This window comes from Bicyclus anynana, chromosome 1 (genome assembly GCF_947172395.1).
Source record: "Bicyclus anynana chromosome 1, ilBicAnyn1.1, whole genome shotgun sequence".
In the NCBI taxonomy this organism is placed as follows: Eukaryota; Metazoa; Arthropoda; class Insecta; order Lepidoptera; family Nymphalidae; genus Bicyclus; species Bicyclus anynana.
In genome coordinates this window covers 10,054,526-10,074,802 of record NC_069083.1, presented here as the reverse complement: position 1 = coordinate 10,074,802, position 20,277 = coordinate 10,054,526, and the positions used below count along the sequence as shown (strand labels likewise).

At 37.9% G+C, this 20,277-nt stretch overlaps 1 protein-coding gene across 1 annotated transcript; it reads left to right on the top strand.

Moving 5' to 3' along the window:
• The first annotated feature begins 83 nt into the window (after positions 1–83).
• LOC112046871 (trafficking protein particle complex subunit 8) lies at positions 84–19,602 on the top strand. The gene is made up of 19 exons (XM_024083696.2): positions 84–520; positions 593–754; positions 1,210–1,498; positions 1,963–2,107; positions 2,193–2,259; positions 2,705–2,802; positions 3,869–4,054; positions 4,289–4,389; positions 5,161–5,409; positions 6,187–6,469; positions 8,066–8,251; positions 9,071–9,374; positions 10,171–10,462; positions 11,230–11,365; positions 11,836–12,046; positions 15,713–15,930; positions 16,669–17,444; positions 18,215–18,329; positions 19,348–19,602. The coding sequence occupies exons 1-19, from the start codon at positions 376–378 to the stop codon at positions 19,486–19,488; spliced, it is 4,104 nt and encodes a 1,367-aa protein (XP_023939464.1). The 5' UTR covers positions 84–375; the 3' UTR covers positions 19,489–19,602.
• Positions 19,603–20,277: the final 675 nt, after the last annotated feature.

The following is a 20,277-nucleotide window of genomic DNA, read 5'->3' as shown; positions in this document are numbered from 1 at the left end:
TCTCTGCGAAATCTAAAGCTTCAAAATATGACATTGACATTTGACATACGTGGTAGTGACATTGAGTTTGACATTGACATTTCTGAACAGAATTGGATTTTGGAATTATGAGAATTATTTGCATTTTGTTTGAAATATTAATAATGTAGAATGTAGATACAGAAAGATAATATATACCAAGAAATAATAAAAAGTTAAATATCACGCAATAGTATTAAACGTTTATCAGTTTGGTTTCGTACAATTATCGAGATAATTAAAATGTATTGATTAGTTGAAAATAGTGGTAAATTTAATATAATATTTGAATATTTTTCAAATTTAAAAATCCAATACCACACTTGAATATCGGTACTATATACTCTCTTTTCTAAGATGAAAACCGCACAGGAGTTTATACAGAATTCTTTTTCTCCAATCATTGCAACATTATGCAGCGCAAAAGTTGAAAATGTTGTTGGCAAAAATAACTTAACCCTTTCAGAGTTATTACAACCGTTTACCACTGTGGATTGGGAAGGTATGTGCTATTATTAAATATTAATTTGAGTTCATTATTTGTCTGATATTTTAATTTTGTAATACAAAACAGGACATATTCGTGAACCAGGAGGAGGAGTATGTGCTGTAAAAAATTTTGATTTGGTAATAAGAGATGTAAATTGGAAACCTCTTCCACCAACTGAGGCAAGAAGACAACTCAACAATGCAGTGTTACACAATTACGATGAAAAAGCTGTGCCAGTTAAAATAGGTATGTAAACTTTTTTTAGATCATAGCATTTATTACTGGAATTATCTCATGAGATTCTTTGATCAGAATTGTGCATTAAATGCACTTTGTTTGTAGTTAGCTTAAAACAGAAATGGATAAGTACATTTATGTAGTAATTAATGTTAGCATTAATATTAAACGAGCTGATGAACAAGATGATTATATATATTTACTTAAAATATTAGCTATGTTAGCCTAGTGGATATTACCTCTGCCTTAGATTCAGAGGGCATATATTTAAATCCGGTCCGGTGCATGCACCTCCAACTTTTCAGTGATGTGCTGTTTTAAGAAATTAAAATATCATGTGTCTCAAATGGTGAAGGAAAGTGGTGGACTAAGGCCTAACCCCTTTTCCTTCTGAGAGGAGACTCTTGCTCAACAGTGAGCCGAATATAAGTTGTTAATGATGATGTTAAAATATTAATTTTCAGAAGGACACACTATTGACATACCTCAAGCCACACCCTGGTTTGATGCTTGGCGAGAGACATACCTTGAAGTTCAGTTTCCTTCAGACCATGAATTCACTAAACATTTCCTGGCTTGTATTATTGTTGCAACTACATTGGATGATAACATAATTGATATGTATAATGACTTGAATCAACAGTTTGTGCAACTACAAAATGTAGCTCCACCTAAATTACCTAAATGGTTTAACAATGCTGTTTTGAAATCTTATCTTCTTATACATGATGTATCAACTGTTCCCCAGGAAAGGTATGTTTGAAATAACTTCTTGTTCTACAACTAACTCATCTGATAACTACCACCTAATACTACAAACATTCCTGTACTAAATTACCTAAATAAATACAAAATACCAAATTAGCAATAAATATCTATTGCTAATTAATTAGCTTTCATTTGAGGTGAAAGCTTCAAAACAAATGTGATATGTAAAATATGAATAACACTCACAATAGTTTAAATTCTAAAATTATATACTTTATTGCATAAAAGTACAAAGAAAATAAAAATAAAATTTATACCTATGGATATTATCCAAAGGCATACATTTTCATATAAATTAGATATAATCTCTAGTTAGTATAGTATTTATAGTAAAAAGCAATTTAAATTGCATTTGAGAACATTTACATGTATTTGTTAAATTTACCATAAATTCTCATGCTAGTGCTAGTAGTGCTAGTAAAACTGATGTGATCTTTGTTTTATTTCAGAGCAGACAAGGCATTTGAAACTTTAAAAGTGACTTTTGGTGCTTCAAACTGTTTTATGTTATCAATAAATTCTAAATCTAGTGCTGATCCCAAACTACCAAATGATTTTTGGGCCAAATACTTGAGAAGATCCCGGGAATTATCTGTAAGAATTTTATAATTTGCAAGTTAACTTTGTTTATATTTTTGTTTTACAATTTTTAATTCAAAAAAAATATTTTTTCTTTCAGAGTGAATCACCTTCTCAAGTCCAGATGTTTGACTCACAAACTACATTCACACAAGTAACTACTCCAGGTAATTAGGTAGTCATCACTGATGAACTTGAGTCTCCTCTCCGAATGAGAAGGGTTAGGCCAATAGTTCACCACACTGGCCGCCCAATGTGGCCAAGACTCTGCAGAGAATTAAGAAAATTTTCTGGTATGCAGGTTTCCTCACGATGTTTTTCCTTCAAAGTCTGAGACGCGTGATATTTAATTTCTTAAAATGCAAACAACTGAAAAGTTGGAGGTGCATGCCCCAGACCGGATTTGAATACACACCTTCTGGTATCTGAGGCAGAGGCATATCCACTGGGCTATCACTCCTCAACATTTAGAGTATTTGACATAAATGAATATAGTTATTGTCAGCAGCAGAATATTATTTAACTTTTAAATTCTCACTACCTTAATACCAACAGCCTTCTAAAGGCAGACTTCAGCTTTACTTTGTAAATCATATTTTTTTATATTTGCAGATGAGAAACCTACAGCTGCAACATCTACAAATCCTGAAGGAGTACATCCTCTAACTACTACTGAATCAGATGTGTATGATAATGCTAACAGCTTGGAGGTAAAATAAAGTTCCTTTTTATGCTAGTTGATAGAACAGGATGACCCATCTGATGGTAATTAGAAAACCATTGTTTCAAAGACACTTTGCAGTACAAGCTAAGAAAAAGAACAACAGCTAGCTGTAATTACATCAACAAACATACCCATTAGTATAACCATAACCTTAACTAATATAAAATGTCTTATTATGAATAATGGCGTGCTCAGATAAAGGAATTCTTGAAATTTTATATAAAACAATAAACATACATTGATATAAAAGAAAGTCTTGATAGTTACACTTTTCATGAGTCAAGAACGGCTGGACCGATTTGCCTGAAAATTAATGGAGAGCTAGCTTAGAATCAGGAGACGGAGGAGACATATTATACTTGGGTGCTTTTCCACCAGAGCTGTTCTATCCACTACGATCGTTTCCACTAATACTAAGCTATGTAGCTGTGCGATGAAGATGCGCCGCCGCAAAGTAACTGCGCTAGAAATATGGGCAGCTCTAGCTACGAGTATGTGATGTATAGCTACCCACTCGCGGCGGCATAGTAGGCATCCATAGCACGCATCTATAGCACGCATCCATAGCACGTATCTATAGCACCCATCTATAGCACGCATCCATAGCACGCATCTATAGCGAGCATCTATAGCACGCATCTAGCACGCATCCATAGCACGCATCCATAGCACGCATCCATAGCACGCATCCATAGCACGCATCCATAGCACGCAACCTTCCATATAAAAAACATGTCTCAGTTGCATCCGTTTCCACCAATGCTAAGCTATGTGCATTAATGAATTTGATTGGTGGATATCGCAAATGCATCCATAGCAACGTAGCGTAGCACATCGCTGGTTGAAAAGCACCCTTAGGGTAAGGGTAGGTTTGAGGTAGGGTAGGGCCGTAGGGGCATGGACTTGTGGTAGGGTAGGGGTAAGGTTTCACGCGGATGAAGTTGCGGGCGTCCGCCAGTTTTATATAATAATAATTTGATAGCAGTATTACACAAATTACCACTAAGATCCAACAAATTAAATAATAAACATTGAATTATGTATTGTTTTAGCCATACTCGTTTTCTGGCAGTTCAGAAAGTGTTAATGTTGCTGGCAAAACTCTAGACACTTCGGAAATCCACGGAGCTGCATTAAATGTTAACGACATCGATGCAATAAAAAGTTTCTTGCTTGAGTATGTTTCAAAAGTTTTGGTGCCTCATTTAGAAAAACAAATCGCACAACTAAGTGAAGTTGTAAGTATAGTCATAATATAAGATTTGTTCTATATTAATTTGTCTACTATAAGATCTCAGGGTAGGGCCTTTGTTAGAGAAATTTGATTTCTTGGAAATTCATCATGAGCTTAATACTTATAACAACAAGGTTGTAAATAACTTAATCTGCATATTTAGGAAATATTATAATAATATAGAATATTTTAATAATATATTATAATAAGCTGCTGACTTCTTATTAAAATTTTGTAGGTTGCAAATAAAAAAGGTGTGAGTAGATCTCTGCTATCAGCTACAAAGCGATGGTTCACTACTGGAAAAACTGGAGCTTCAACAGTTAACAATACAGTTATGTATGTATTTTCATTATCATCACCATCATCATACATCATCATTATCATCATTCCAGCCGATGGACGTCCACTGCAGGACATAGGCCTTTTGTGGGGACTTCCAAGTTCCAAGACTTCCAATATTCAGTAATAGTAGTTTGAACCAATTTACCAATTTATTTTTATATAAGGCTAGCGGACGCCTATGGCTTCGTCCGCATGGAATTCAGTTTATCACAAATCCCGTGGGAACCTTGGATTTTCCGAGATGAAAAGTAGCCTATGTTAATCCAGAGTAAAATCTATTTCCATTTCAAATTTCAGCCAAATCGCTTCAGTAGCCGCAGTGTAAAAAAGAAACAAACATACACACACACACACACACACACACACACACACACACACGCACACACACACACACACACACAGCTTATTTGCGATGGAAGTTCTAGAGCTTCGCCGCATAGAGAAAAGTGAAGAAGAAGAAGCTATGACTTGAAACACTTGAAGAAGCAGTAGTGCAAGACTCTCTCCCCGCGAAGTACTGCCTGACGGCGGGTCCGTAGGGGACACAGAGGCTGAAGACCAGAGGAGGAGGTTTTTTAGTCGGTAGTGGTTACCCGAGCCCGACTTACCGGGGCAGACCATCAGGCCCTGATGATACGTAAATGTATTTTTCCGAAACCTTTGCGGAAAAAAAAAAACACACACACACACACAAACTTTCACCTTTATAATAATAGTGTGTTGTATAATTTCTCCATGTTTTCACTATGTGGCTTTAATGTATAGATACTCTACGGATTGTGCGGAACTACAGTTGCGGCGGCTAGGTGACCTGTGGTTTCTGTGCGGGCAATGGCAGCGCGCGTTCGACGCGTACCACACCGCCAAGCGGGAGTTCTACGCCGACAGCGCGTGGCTCTGCTACGCCGGCGCGCTGGAGATGGCTGCGCTCAGCGCTTTCATGGCCGGAGAGGCCAATAGAAAGACATTCGGCTACATGGAAGAGAGTATTGTCACTTACCTCAATACCTGTAGGTGAGTATTTCAATTTTTGTTTTGATTGGCGGATTTACGAACAGGCTGAGTACAGGTTTGTTTTAGGAGGCGGCAAATTTTGATCATATGGCTGCTGCTACTTATCTGTATATTATAAAGAGGATAGATTTGTTTGTTTGTTTGCGTTGAATAGGCTCTGAAACTACTAAACCAATGTCAAAAATTGGGAAAGTACCCAAACCCCAAGTGCTATATTTTATCTCCGAATTCATACAGGAAAGGTAACGCGGATGAATTTTATTTATATATAGGCTTTGGTGTGCATTTCGTATACGCAAAAATTCACTGCATAGTGCATACCTGTACATGAGGACTCGTTAGGAATGTATTGCAAAATTACTTTTTCCAGTTATCATTACCATCATAGTTAAAAACCTTTAGCACGCCGCTGTATTTTATGAGCCTGACAACCATTCCACCGAAATTGAGCATATAAAGTGTGATCTGATTATGCAATTGAGAAGGTACTGACTTTTATTCGACATACGAGTATTATTTGTGCTACTCGCTGATTTAATAATTCAGCAACCTATTGTCAAAGTCAAAATTCATTTATTTCAATTAGCAATAGAGAATTAGGGCAACAAAACAAACAAGCAAAAAGTGAAAACAAACAAAGAGTACTGAACTGGACTGAATGTCGAAACCAAAAGAAGTCGTAAGCCTTATTTGTGTCTATAATCTATATACCTACTTATAATAATTATTTATAAGGGTGGTAAACACCCAATTATAAGCCAACGTTTATTATTACAGAATGATACAATATGCAGTGAGAGCCACTCTGCTGTCCGTCCCGTGTCTAATCAGCTCCGGGCTGTACGGAGAAGCGGCCAAGCAACTCATCCGCATGACCTCTGAAGACAGCGATTTGCGGAGTGCGATGCTTCTCGAGCAGGCGGCTTTATGCTTCTTAAAAGGGCCGAGCACTAAGATCATGTCGAGGAAGTACGCCTTCCACATGGTGCTCGCAGGGCACAGGTTCTCTAAAGCTGGGCAGAAGAAACACGCGTATAGATGCTACAAACAAGCTTACCAGGTAAGTTGTAATATACAGACATGGTTTTTTATCCATAAAGGCTAAGGAATAAAATATGAGGGGTGTTTAAAAGTGTATCTGTAGAATTAACATCATCATTCTAGCTAAAATGTGGACTAGGCAAGATACTATATCGAGCTAAAATGTGGACTATGGCAAGATTTTTAGCAAGCATGCTCCCTCCAAACATTTTTAAAGCGCATACCTGTCTAGTATTAAAACCGGACAAAATTTTGAATTTGAAAGACAATTCATGATTTATTTGCAAACATATGGCTTTAAGATTTTTTTCCTATCACAGTTGCAGCTTCATACACAGTCAAGCCTCAAGCCTGTAGACCTGCAATATTTTAATTTCCACTCAATTTCCACATTTATTTATTTATTAGTATAAATCCAGATACACTAATTAAGTATACCCTAAGAAATACATTGCGTATTTCTTAGGGTATTTTTGAGTCATAAATGAATTAGATATAACCACAGGCGAGGAACTCATTTGTGGGCGCTATCACAAAACATTGTATCTGAAGATAATAATTAGTGATCATATATTTTTTGCTAGGCAGGTCCTATGGTAATTGGTCTGAGATTGTCATGGTACGGCAGAATTTGCAGGTGTGTAAACTTAACTAAAATAAACCCTGGCTGAGTTTGTTGTGGGCTCTTTTCGGACCTAGGCGCGTTTGGAACCCTCGTAACTTTAATTTTAAGTTTTCGACCAAATATTGACCCGAAGTTTTGAAAGTGCTTGTAAACTGAGCCTAATTGAAATAAATGAACTTTGAACTCACAAGAAATCGCTATCAGCATGAGTTTTTGATCAGGTTACTATAAAAGATATAATTAAATTAAAAAAATTGTATTTTGTAGATTATCTAATTTTAATGCGATACCCTAATATTTTATATTCTTAACTTTTCATTGCAAGTTTCAAGTTAATGTTGAAATTATTATAGTCGTATTTACCAAACAATAAATTTTCATGTTTATAATCTTTCTTTTGTACTCCTAATCCTACACAGCATAGGTTGAAGCTGGGATTGTAGTGGCAACATGACAATCCTGGTCTTTGGAAAAGACTTTTGTGTTTTCCCACCAATGCACCATATCTGAGTAATCAAAAATCGGTTCTTTACAACAGAAAAACACAACGGTTTACAACTGTAACTTTGATTCTATACTAGCTGACGCCGCGTGGTTTTACCCGCGTGGTTCCCGTTCCCGTGAGAAAATGGGGATAATATAGCCTATAGCCTTCCTCGATAAATGGGCTATCTAATACTGAAAGAATTTTTCAAATCGGACCAGTAGTTCCTGAGATTAGCGCGTTCAATCAAACAAACAAACTCTTCAGCTTTATATATTAGTATAGAGTATATATTTGTTTAGCGCAGTGATAGCCCAGTGGATATGACCTCTGCCTCCGATTCCGGAGGGTGTGGGTTCGAATCCGGTCCGGGGCATGCACCTCCAACTTTTCAGTTGTGTGCATTTTAAGAAATTAAATATCACGTGTCTCAATCGGTGAAGGAAAACATCGTGAGGAAACCTGCACACCAGAGAATTATCTTAATGCTCGATATATTTGTTTAGGTGTACTACGGTAGCGGCTGGCGGCTGTCGACGGACCACGTGCAGTTCGCGCTGGGGCGGCTGGCGGGCGCGCTGCGGCTGCCGCACGCTGCCGCGTCGTGGCTGGCCGCGCCGCTCGCGCCCAACTCGCCGCAGCCCGCCGCGCAGCAGGACGCCTTCCTGCGGGAGTTCATGCTCGCACACCAGGTCAGCTTCTGTTTAGTTTATCTATCTTATAGGTACCTTCAAACGAACTATTCTTGTATAATGTTAATCTCAGAAATGGCTCCAACGATTTTTAGAAACGTTTTTTATAACGACGTAATTGTACTTCGCCTGAACTCGGTTATGTACAGATGACAATGATAATTTTTAATTAATTTTTAAATCTCACTGAAAAGTTTGTACTTACAACACAATTCAAAATAACTAATTAACGTGGATTTTAAAACGACGCGAAATAATTGTTGAGAGTTCTAGATATGGTATTGTTAGACATTTTTATTTCGGAAATCAGTAACGATATATATACGTAATAGGTGTATGTTGGAGAAGTACAAACAAACACCTTCCCGCGTAGTCTGTTGAGCAAATAAACTGCTGTACTTTAAACTTGAAATACGTGCGTTACATGTTCCAATCAGATAAAGAAGTTATGAAAAAGAAATCGGACACTAAAGAAGATGGTTTTCATAAGTATTTGCTTTTTATTTGTGTTTATTTATAATATAGAATATCTATTCCGTAATGTAGCAATGGATAGAATAAATTAGTACCTACAAGAACACTTTCCCATGTTGCCCATGCCTCATCTGTCGAGAGAAGAGACCACAATGCATGAGTTCCGCGGCCTCTTTTCACCAGCCTGTCTACATATTGTATGTCAGATAATAAAGTCACTGTCATTATTAAAAAATCATTGGACATTGGACGAGATGGTTTCAATATAAGTATTCATTTAACATATTTGTGTTTATAAAATCATTAACCGTATGTATAGTATCTATTTCCACCACAACTTTGTAGCAATGGGTAGAGTCATCGGATGAGTACAAGGAACAACTGCCGGTGTTGCCGGTGCCTCTACTGTCGAGCGAAGAGACGGCGGTGCTGTGCGTGGGGCCCGCACCGCTGTCGTCCCCGGGACGCACGCCCGCTACGTCTTTGTCTCTGCCGCCGCAAGCGGACACGAGCGCGGACGACCCCTATTGGCACAAACTGGAGGAGACCCTACTCCAGGTCGCACAGGGCAGTGTGCCGATGATATTTAAACCGAGTATAGATTTGTATACGCAAAAAACTGATAGCCAGCCGATAGTTCCGAAAGGAGGTAAAAAACATTTTTTTTATTTATTGAATCGCTGTAATTTTGGAAGCCATTTATTATTTTGATATTTTTTACTATTCCACAATAAACTAAATTTGATTGGCTGCAGGCACATTGAATATATTTGGAAGCACCAACATTTAAGATGAAATGAGAAAAGAAGTATAAGGTGTTCTTTTAAACTGTACAGCAGTGATAGCCCAGTGGATATGACCTCTGCCTCCGATTCCGGAGGGTGTGGGTTCGAATCCTGTCCGGGGCATGCACCTCCAACTTTTCAGTTGTGTGCATTTTAAGAAATTAAATATCACGTGTCTCAATCGGTGAAGGAAAAACATCGTGAGGAAACCTGCATACCAGAGAATTATCTTCATTCTCTGCGTGTGTGAAGTCTGCCAATCCGCATTGGGCCAGCGTGGTGGACTATTGGCCTAACCCCTCTCATTCTGAGAGGAGACTCGAGCTCAGCAAACTGTACAACTTGACAGTATTTAAAATTTTCCTTTGTTTTGTATGTTCAAGGTAATGTCTGAAACTACTGAAATTTTCGGTTTTCACAGTAGACTGAACTAACTGTAGAACATGTAACACATTTTTTATAAGAAAAGTTTCGCGCTTGACCACAGTCTCACCTGATATGTATATAGCATATGTACCATCCTATGCCTAAGGTGAAATGAGCTTGTCTAGAGAGGTTCACTCTTGTCTCTATTTAATCAGACGTAAAAAAAATCCGTTATCTGAAAATTGTGTAATGTTTTGTGTGTGTAGGTAATTAATACACATAATTTATTTTCAGAACCTATACAAATTTCCATCACTTTATATAATCCATTAAAGGTTTCATTACTTCTAAAAGAAATAGAACTACTATGGCAGTTCACTCCCGACGTGGAGGAATCGGAAACAACTAATGAAGAAGTCTTAAATAACGAAACCATGTTAGCTACAGGCCAAGTTATTGAGAGCAATGTGATACATGGTCAGAAGATCAAGTCCTTTCTATTAGACGGAGATTGCAAAAAAACATTGAATTTTACTGTGATACCTTTAAAGATTGGCCAACTAGTTATACAAGGGTTAGCCTTTAGGTAAGTTTATGAACCTATCAATTGGATATTCTATTGGACTTGTCGACACACATCGAAAATATTTCACCAATTTTATCTTCTGTCTACACTACACACAACTATTTTAAATCATAATAATGTGTGTAAACGTGTAATTTTAACACAATGAAACATCGATTCTTTAGAAGTTGTGAAAAGTGGTTTGATTTGAATGATCATAAATTTTTGACAGAGGGGTAACCTCTAGCAGGTCCTATAGAAGGTAATTGGGCTAAGCTTTTTGAGCAACGTTTGTAACTTCACCTTTAAGTAAGCAAAAATCCATCGCCTATAAACAGCGTAACACTTCGCAGGGCATGCAAGGAACATATTTTATAACGTGCCACCCTATGTCTTTAAACCTGAAGCGCAGGTACTAAGCCTCATGTGTCTGTAATTACATCAACAACTAGCTTCTGCCCTTCTGACCAATGGCGGCGCATCCGGAAATACCGCTATCTCTTTCATTGCGTTGGTATACGAAAAAGAAGGGACTGGGACAACTATTTGACGAAATGTTGTCTACATTTCTCTTCACTGCACACATACACACTGTAGAAATAATACTAGTGGTAGAACTTCCCTAGCTCTGTCACAAAAATATCTACTACTAATGACTTTTGTTACTTCAAACTTCCAGTCCGCTCTGAACTTGAGGCGTAAGGCTGCGCAGCTCGGGTGTTAAAACGTCAGAGCAGACAAGGAGATTTTTTGTCTGTTGACTATATACTTGTGTTTTTGACTTTCAGATTGATAAATGTTGGAGAAGATAAACAGAATGAAAACGGCGTGAAAGTTTTAGGGAAATTAAATTTACTAGGTAATACCAACTTTTCGGACAAACTTCTTCAAATAAAAGTTATCCCTCAATCGCCGTGCTTACAGGCAAGTTGATTCTAATTTTATCATTATTATTGTAATTTTCTATTGTTGGCGTTTAAGTAACCAATGTGCACTAGAAACTTAATCTAGAAATATCCTTTATATGATTTTATTAAAACAATATTTTGCGAAATCTATTAAATTAGACAATATTCAAATTAGTATACAAAATTAACGCAGTTTCCAAAATAACCTCTAAATTTTGATGATATTATCAGTAGTATTATCTTTGTGACATCTATTGCATTTTATAAGCTAGGCTAGGTTTCTTGTAGGGGAAAGGATATGGACCTAAAGCTTGGCAACTTCATTCGTAACACTCCTGATGCGAGAGCGGGCCAGGGGGCATGTAGCGATGAATGAAAAACCCTCGGCTGACGCACCTCTATCATGAAGTGTCATCAACGAACTATACCACCATACTTCTCCAAGGCAAGTTGGGGAGCTATCGTCCGACATTCATCTTTTTCCAGATGACACTGTCAGAAACTGGCGCCGATGTCATAAGTGGTGAAATACTGACCGTGGACGTGGAGTTCCGGAACGTGGGCCCCGTGCCTCTGAGCAACCTGTACGTGGCCGTGTCGCACCCGGAGTGCATGAGCGTGGTGAGCGCTGACGACGCTGCCGATGATTTCAAGGCCTTGTACGACGACAAGTACCGCCCACCGCCTGATTTTTCGGGTAAATTTTCTTTTTTAAGATTAACTAGCGGATGCTCGCGACTTCGTCCTCGTGTAATTCAGTTTTTCACAAATCCCGCGGCAACCATGGATTTTCCGTGATGAAAAGTAGTAAGCGCAAAAAAGGAACAAACATACACACTTACACGCAAACTTTCGCATTTATAATATTAGTGTGATAGAGACGTAACAAAAACATTATTAAATCCCAGAGGAGTAGTCCCCAGAGGAGTAATTTCGACATCTAGACTGGATGTTCCTTGGTTCTAAACAAATTATACTTATAATACTTGTAGACCTTACCGTTTGGTGGAAGATTAGCATCCCTAAAGACATAATAAAAATGAATAAGTATTTTGTCCTAACAAATGAACTAACTAAAAATGGCTGTGTAGAGGTGGGTGCGAGAAAAATACCAGAAAAATCTCTCTATAACCTTTGCCTTCCTAGAACTGCTGTAAGTTCTATACGCGTCGCGTCCGCACGTTTAATATATATACCCTCGATCCGCTCGTTTACACTTTATTAAAGAGAGATAAATTAAGCTCGCGACTTCGTCCGCGTGAAATTTAGTTTTTCACAAATTCCTCAAGAACCATAGACTTTTCCAGAATGAAAGTAGCCTATGCGTTAATCCACAGTAATAGTAGATTGTTATACAAGGGGCTAAAAAGACATATTATATACGAGGTATTTTTAGGGCCCGAGACGAAGACGAGGGCCGCCTAAATAGAAACCGAGTTTATAATGGGTTTAGCCCCACGTGTTACACTCTGCTTTTCACTACGATTGCGAGAAAATAAAATAGTTTAGTACAAAATTCAATGATTTATTTTAATTGAGAATTAAATGTATAGGATATTAAGGGAGATGCTTTTACCCGGTAACATAATTTCCGACTACTTTGAAGATGAATAATGAATATATGAGGTAAACGTGGGAGATAATAGTTTAAAAAAACTCTTTTCGTAAGTGAATCCATTCGTTGTTGTTTTCTTCACTTATTAAATTTTTCGTAGGTATCGTAGGTAAGTATTTAAGTAAATACGTCTCGACTCTCCAAATTAGGATCACCATTCTCACTAGACGAAGACAACAATAACAATTATTGTTGAAAAATATGTAAGTTACGGTCACAAATTTACAATGAATTTCGGAAAAAAATCAAGTGTATATTAGGGTAAGTCCAGGATAGATGCCCCACTTTTTGAAAATGCCAAATAACTCCGAAACTTAGAATCTTAGAGCATTGCGTTCTTTGGGAGATATTAAATATATTTCTTAATGTTCTATATTATCTGAATCGTTCTGATATAGACTGTGTAGATTTTGTGTAAATTGTATTTTTTTGGACCTCTGAAAAATGGGATAGACGCCTACTGTGGCGGATAGATGACTTATCATAAAAAAACTTCTGAGGATAGGTGCCCCTAGTGGGGACCGACGACTTAATTTAAACATTGTAATTGGTTTGTGCTGAAATCAAAGAACTATATTATTATAATCAGTCTTTATGGTGTTTTATATAACTTTTATTTTCATTTCTTGGTCATCTTCGTCCAAGTTATGCTTTAGCTGTAGCTTTTTAGCGAAATGGTATGCTAACTGACGTATTGGTGTTCAGTCCGGTGAAAATCCAGCTTCTCCTAATTTGAATGTAAGAGCCACGAGTCGTTTTTCGTTATTATAGGATGTTTTCCTAAAATAAATAAAAATAAATGCTGGATATATATATATATATTTTCAGTAATAATTATGCCAGACAGTAACTACAATGATATGATGCAATAGAATACAAAGTAAAAATCAAATTTAAAACAACAGTAAATATACAGTAATTTTGAAAATAAGTTATAACATAGGTACTTAATGTCAATTTATTTTTGCCATTAAAAATCTTCGTCTTAATATTTTAGATGGTACTCCTTATATTCTAGAAGTCTGATTTACGCCTTTCTTTCCCTTTTTCATCTCTTCAAACGCTGCTAGCATACTGTTTTCGGTGTATAGTACGAGAGACAACACCCTGTTATCTTTTATATTTACTCTCCTGCAACAACACAACACTTATAATAAACAGCTGGGGATAGTTGCCCTTAGGGGCATCTATCCTAATAAAAAACGGGGCAACTATACTTTTTGTAGGGGATAGATGCCCTTATCAATAAAAACAAAAGTTGAGTTTCAATTACTATAAAATCTATCAGTTTACATAGGCTAATCTTCAATGCATGCAGACAAATAGAAAAAAAATAGACGTTATAAGCGAGAGAAAAAATACACTGTTGGAAGTACTTACGAATCTTATTTTGGCGCCTTTTGTCGTCTCACCGCGGAAGATTTTTACTCACACAGACGAAGGTTATGCACTCCGGTCGAAATTCCTCCCGCCTCTAAGGTTTGCAGGGGGAGGACTAGTTACTTACAGTAAAATTTAACTCTCACTGTGTTTCTAACATAGTGAAATAAAAATCAAGTCATCTATCCCACTGGGGCATCTATCCTGGAATTACCCTATTCACGCCAATTGTTTTTTAAATTCTCGCTTTGTAATTTTATTTTTTTCACATGAGTAAAAGGCAAAGGTATTACACCGTAAAGGATGTTCCATGTCTTCAAATTTCGCTCTATTCGCAACTCAATAAAAATTAAATAAAAAAATAAACGCATTCCACAGACAAGAACGCTGCATTTCATTCCAATTTAAAGTTTTTTATTTATTTTTCAAAACAATCAGTGCCTTACCTATAATAATTCTATTATCGAATAAAACCTCCTCCGTTTTATAGTAGGCTAGTACTTGGCTAGTACTCGTAACAGACAAGAATAAAAAACACAAAATTACTTTAGCCCCTAGAGGCTAATATGCTTGTTTAGCCCCGCTGTGGAGTGGTAATATGACAGTGTTTTTGAGCAAGAGTAGAAAAATCTATTTCCATTCGAAGTTTCAGCCAAGTCGGTTTCAGTAGTTGCGGCGTTAAAGAATAACAAACATCCATACAAACTATGGCGTTTATAATATTAGTAGGATTGGATATCCAGTATTCCTAGCATGCGACCAACGACGTCCCATGAAGATAAATAGACCTACCCTCTTTCAACGCAACGAAAAAAGATAACGATATTTTCGGTTGCGTTGCTTTTGTTGACATTTTGTCTATTTCTCTTCATGAGGTGGCCGGGCTGGGAGAACAACACGAGAGAGTTAACTCAACACCCGATGGTAATAAGTCACGGGATCTGCTCGGAGATTTTCACTTGGTGTTTGGAATTTTTAGATAATCGTCTCATAAACGTATACATCTATATTAATACTAGCGGACGCCCGCGACTTTGTCCGCGTGAAACTCGATGTAAACTTTCAACAACCTATACCCTACCCCTACCTTACCCCTACCCTACCTCTACCCCTACCCTACCCCTACCCTACGTTGAAATTTTTCTTGAATTTTCTTTGCTATAAACCTCATGGAGCCCGGAGACCTTTCCAACGAATGTGGAAATCGATTCGTGCGTTCTGGAGTTAAAGCGTCAGGAAGGAAAACCCGACTTATTTTTATATAGTAGATTATAAATGCAAAAAAAAGTTTGTTTCGATTGCAATCAATTCTGTTACAGAGATAAATTGCTTTTAGCTGATAATGATGATGTATTACGTTTGGTACAGACGAGCGCACAGCCCGAGCGGAGGCGCGCGCGCGGGCTGCGGCGCGGCGTGTGGCGCTGGTGGCGGCGGCGGGGGCGGCGGCGGGCACGGCGCGCGCGACGCTGTTGCTGCGCCCTACGGCGCGCGCGCCGCGTCTCTACCTGCTGGCCTATTACGAGACCGGCCAGGGCGCGCGCGCGCACCGCCTGCTGAGACACGTCTTCCGCTTCAACCCCACTGTGCGTATGCTAGGCTTCCATGTTTCATCATCATCCCAAGCCATATTCGGCTCACTGTTGAGCACTAGCCTCCTTAGGTTAGGTTAGCTTGTTCCTTTTTATCAACCCATATTCGGTTCACTGCTGAGCTCGAGTCTCTTCTCAAAATAGACCCAATAGACCTTAGACATTTTAAATTAATTTTCCTTAAAGAAATAACCCATTAGAGTTATGGGAAATACTCCCGAGCACCCTGTATATCTCTGATTTCTATATCTTTACATTGTATAAAATGAAATTGTTTCCGCTGTCTATTCACTTGGCAGCAATAGATAGTAATTCCAGAGGAAGATTTAAATGTATAATACATAAATATTATTTCTTTCTTCCTGGTTTAATAGCTCTGAAGGCGGTCGCTAGATTATTATAAAACAAAGTCCTTTGCCGCATCTGTCTGTCTGTTCGCGTTAAACCCGAAAATTACCAAACGGAATTTTATGCGGTTTACACAAATTATAATTTAGATATAGATGAGGAAAGTCAACTATTTGTTTGGTGAAATTTAAACTCATGTTTAATCTACCTGTAGAAACAAGATAAAAATTCGTTTAGTAGTCAGATTTAATTAGCACATAAAAATTAAAAAAAAATTGCTATACAATATAGTTTTTGCTTTTTATACGAGTATTTTTTTCGTACAGCAGTTTCAGTTGTTATTTAAATTAGTGTTGTACCTTTTAAATCAATCAATATTTGCAGGAGACTGTTGAGATTTTGGCCACGCCGCGAAGAGGATTAGGACTTTCCGGCGATCGCGTCTCAGAAAATATGAATCTAACAGTTGAAATCAAAAACATATGCAATGAGAAACAGGACAACATAACTATCGAAGTGCTGGAAGCTACACTGCTAAGTAGGCAGTGGAAATTAACGAACCTTACAACCTCAGTTGACTCCGCAAACAGTTTGATATCTCGAGAGAGAGCTCACCTCATACTAAAAAGCGCGAGATTTATTGAAGAAATACCTGAAGGCCAGGTGGAATACTCCTGTCTCAAAATCGCCAAACATCAACCCGAATGTACGGACGACATCAACAAACCACCATATTCAAAGTTCGTTACAGACGACGCGCCTTCATTATTCGATTTTATAGATACAGAAAACAATAAAGATATAGATGGATTGATACGATCCATGTTTGTATTGAGATGGAAGGCGTATAACAAAAAGAGTGGACGCACAACTGTTGGACAACATTGTCTATGGTTGCAATGTTTTGGCAAATCGCTTACACATAGACAAAAAGTTATAGATGTACCCAATGTATTACCACTCGATATCGATACTCGTACAGACTCGAAGGAAAAAACTGAAAATAATAATGTGGTCGTCTTCAAATTAGAACACTCCAATTATATAGACCACGATTTTAAAGTAAACAGATTGTGCATGATACCAGTGGTGATCAACATTGTCAACTGCTACGGAGTGCCTGTGAAGGTTTTTATAGACATGTCGAGACGACAAAATAGGTATGATAACAGTTATAGTTAGAACACACATAATAAATCTAAATTATTTTTACTTGATGAGTTTGCGACTATTTATCACCAATATTTTATAACTTGACTTTGACTTGGTTTGACATGTAAGCAAAACATATTATTTTAAGTCAAATAGGAACATTTTAACACATTATTCATCTGTATTGTGTGTTGCCAGACCTTACACATTTTAGAAAGTCTGTCAGCCCAGGCTCCTAACCATAAGATGAAACTTTGTCTCACTTACTGTGTCTGTATTTTTTTTGTATATTATGGAAAACAAACAACTGTATATTTTACTTAATATTAAACTTATCTAGATATTGACATTAAGCCAGTAAATTTTTCACGGTAATATTATACACAAATCATTACAAAGGTACATGTTATAACAAACAGGTAGATATAGTTATTTAGATGGCTGGGGACACGATTTCTCATGATATCCTGACTCTGAATCTGTAATTAAAAAGAATATAAAAAATGTGTTTAATTATAACCATTATCTCATTACCTGACGTTTCAAAAGTTCTTGTAAACAGAGATTAATTGAAACAAATGAATATTGACTTAGACTTTGTTTAATACTTGGACAAAAGTTGCCTTACGCAGACAATATACATGGTATAAAATACACATAAATAATAATTGTATAAACAATATGGAAACTATGTGACAATACAAATAATTTTTACAGTCAATAGAACACAAATCTTAGCCGCAAATATAACAGTTAAATGTTAATTTTATATTTCCAGAGACAATTATGGGGAACTTGGCTGGGCTGGTGCTTTAAGCAATGGATTAGACGTAGACTCGAAGGATTTGGGCGTGAACGTTACTCTAAATAAGTTTGAAACCCGTTGCTTACAGGTAAACAAAAATTCTATGACGTAGTAAAATCAAATCAGGAATCAAAATACAAGTCAAATAGTCAGCAATGCAGTTATTGTCTAGGGTTTAGGGTGCCTTAGGGTTAGGAGATCTCGTGGCAGTCCTCGTGCGTCCGCAGGTGCTGGGACCACGCGAACATTGAGATGCTCAGGCGGCGAATGTGGTCGTCCAGGCTCTCTATGTTCAGGTCTCTGGTGATGACCTGGTTCCGTACGTAGCGTGGGGCGTCGGTAATTCTGCGTAGCGCCAGTGATTGCTGCGCTCGCCGCGATTTGCGGCCCTTCTCGTATACCAGCGCGTACCACGCTGGAGCCGCGTGTATAAGGCGCGTGCGGATGTACGCCTTGTAGATTCTAAGCTTCGCACGGTGAGGTAGATGAAACGCTAGCACAGGGCGCAAAAGGAACCGTGCGGCGCGCGTCTGTATCACATTTAAATGGCAACTAGTCGGGCATACTCCGACGTTATATCACGTGAGTTTTAGCAGTGTTTCATAATCAATTGAAATGCGGTTCTCTCTCTCTCCGCGTCGTGTTCCTCATTACTGAGGGTCGTGACCCCTATCACACATTCATAACTTTTTTTCCGCACGATGTCACGTCATGCGGCTCGGCTTTTCGCGACTTGTAGAGCATCGTGTACTTTTGTATCGAGAGTGGTGCGGATTTGATCTGACCAACGCATCGGACTACGTCCCCGAGGTCTCTTTCCTTCCACTTTGCCAGTGATAACAAGTTTCTCTAGGTTATCTCCTTCTCTCCTGGCAATGTGACCGAAGTACTCGAGGATCCTCTGAAGACAGGTGGTGGAAAGTCTTTTCGAGATGTTGAGTTGTTTCAACACCGATGCATTGGTCCTATGCGCTGTCCACGGAATACGGAGCATTCTTCGCCAGCACAGAACTGCGGTTAATTAGCCATTTTTGTTTGTCTCAGTTTTGACGTGCCTGTGACATTTATCTGCCAGTGTAAATTATATGAATAAATGTTGTCGTCAGGTGCGAGCATTGTGCGCGTCGCCGGGCACTTACTTGGTGGGGTCCGCGTTTTCCGTGAACACGCTGGTGGGCGCGGACACTCGCGCCACCACCCGCTTCCCCAACAGCGCCTCGCTTCTCGTCGTCAAACAAACTGCTTGATTGTATACTCGACGTATTATGTACATACTCGTATTTTAATGCTTGATAAATTTAATATATTATGTAATACAAGTCATGTTTAAAATAAAATTATTATTATTATACAAATACAAATCTTTATTGTTTAAACATACAAGTTTTATAAATAGCATTGTTGAGACCTTTTTGAGCATGATGGTGCCTGTGATAGAGGCTCATTCTTCCATAGCCAACATAACATCTGCATCTATGAATGTATGTTTGTGTGTTGAGCTCTTTCTACATCTTAGACTTATTATGCTTTTACATCATGTGTCAAGTTGTTTGTCCGCGATGGACTCCTAAACCAATTTTAATCAAAGTTGCACACCGTGTGCAGTTTGATCTGACTTGAAAAATTATCCTTATCCTTATTGCTATTTGATGCTGAGGGAAGGTTTTAGGGTTAGGGTAGATTTCAGTGTAGGGGCAGGGAACAAGTAAGTGCACATAAGTCAAAACGAAGCTTGATCAAGTCCGCTAGTATTCCATATAGATTAGAATAGGCTACTCGCCTGCTGTATAAAACTAAGAAATTTTTTTGCATATAGGCAGTTTAGATGCCTAGAAACTCTCACATTTTTATTTTTGAAAATGATCTCGTAATTGTAATATTTTTATAAAACAAATTTGTATTTTTATCACGTTACCGCAAATCAAACCAATCATAAACTGTGACGTCATTAGCTACAAGGCATCGGTTTGTGATTGGCGCTTGCGGTGACGTGATATATCACATCACTGCAAACGCCAATCACGGTGTCATCTCTA

What these genes read in the sequence shown, in the direction of transcription:
- LOC112046871 (XM_024083696.2), top strand. Translation starts at nt 376, where the DNA reads ATGAAAACCGCACAGGAGTTTATACAGAATTCTTTTTCTCCAATCATT. An exon ending in TACCACTGTGGATTGGGAAG is followed by an intron (nt 521 to 592) that starts GTATGTGCTATT and finishes AATACAAAACAG; the next exon opens with GACATATTCGTGAACCAGGA. An exon ending in TCGCACAACTAAGTGAAGTT is followed by an intron (nt 4,055 to 4,288) that starts GTAAGTATAGTC and finishes AAAATTTTGTAG; the next exon opens with GTTGCAAATAAAAAAGGTGT.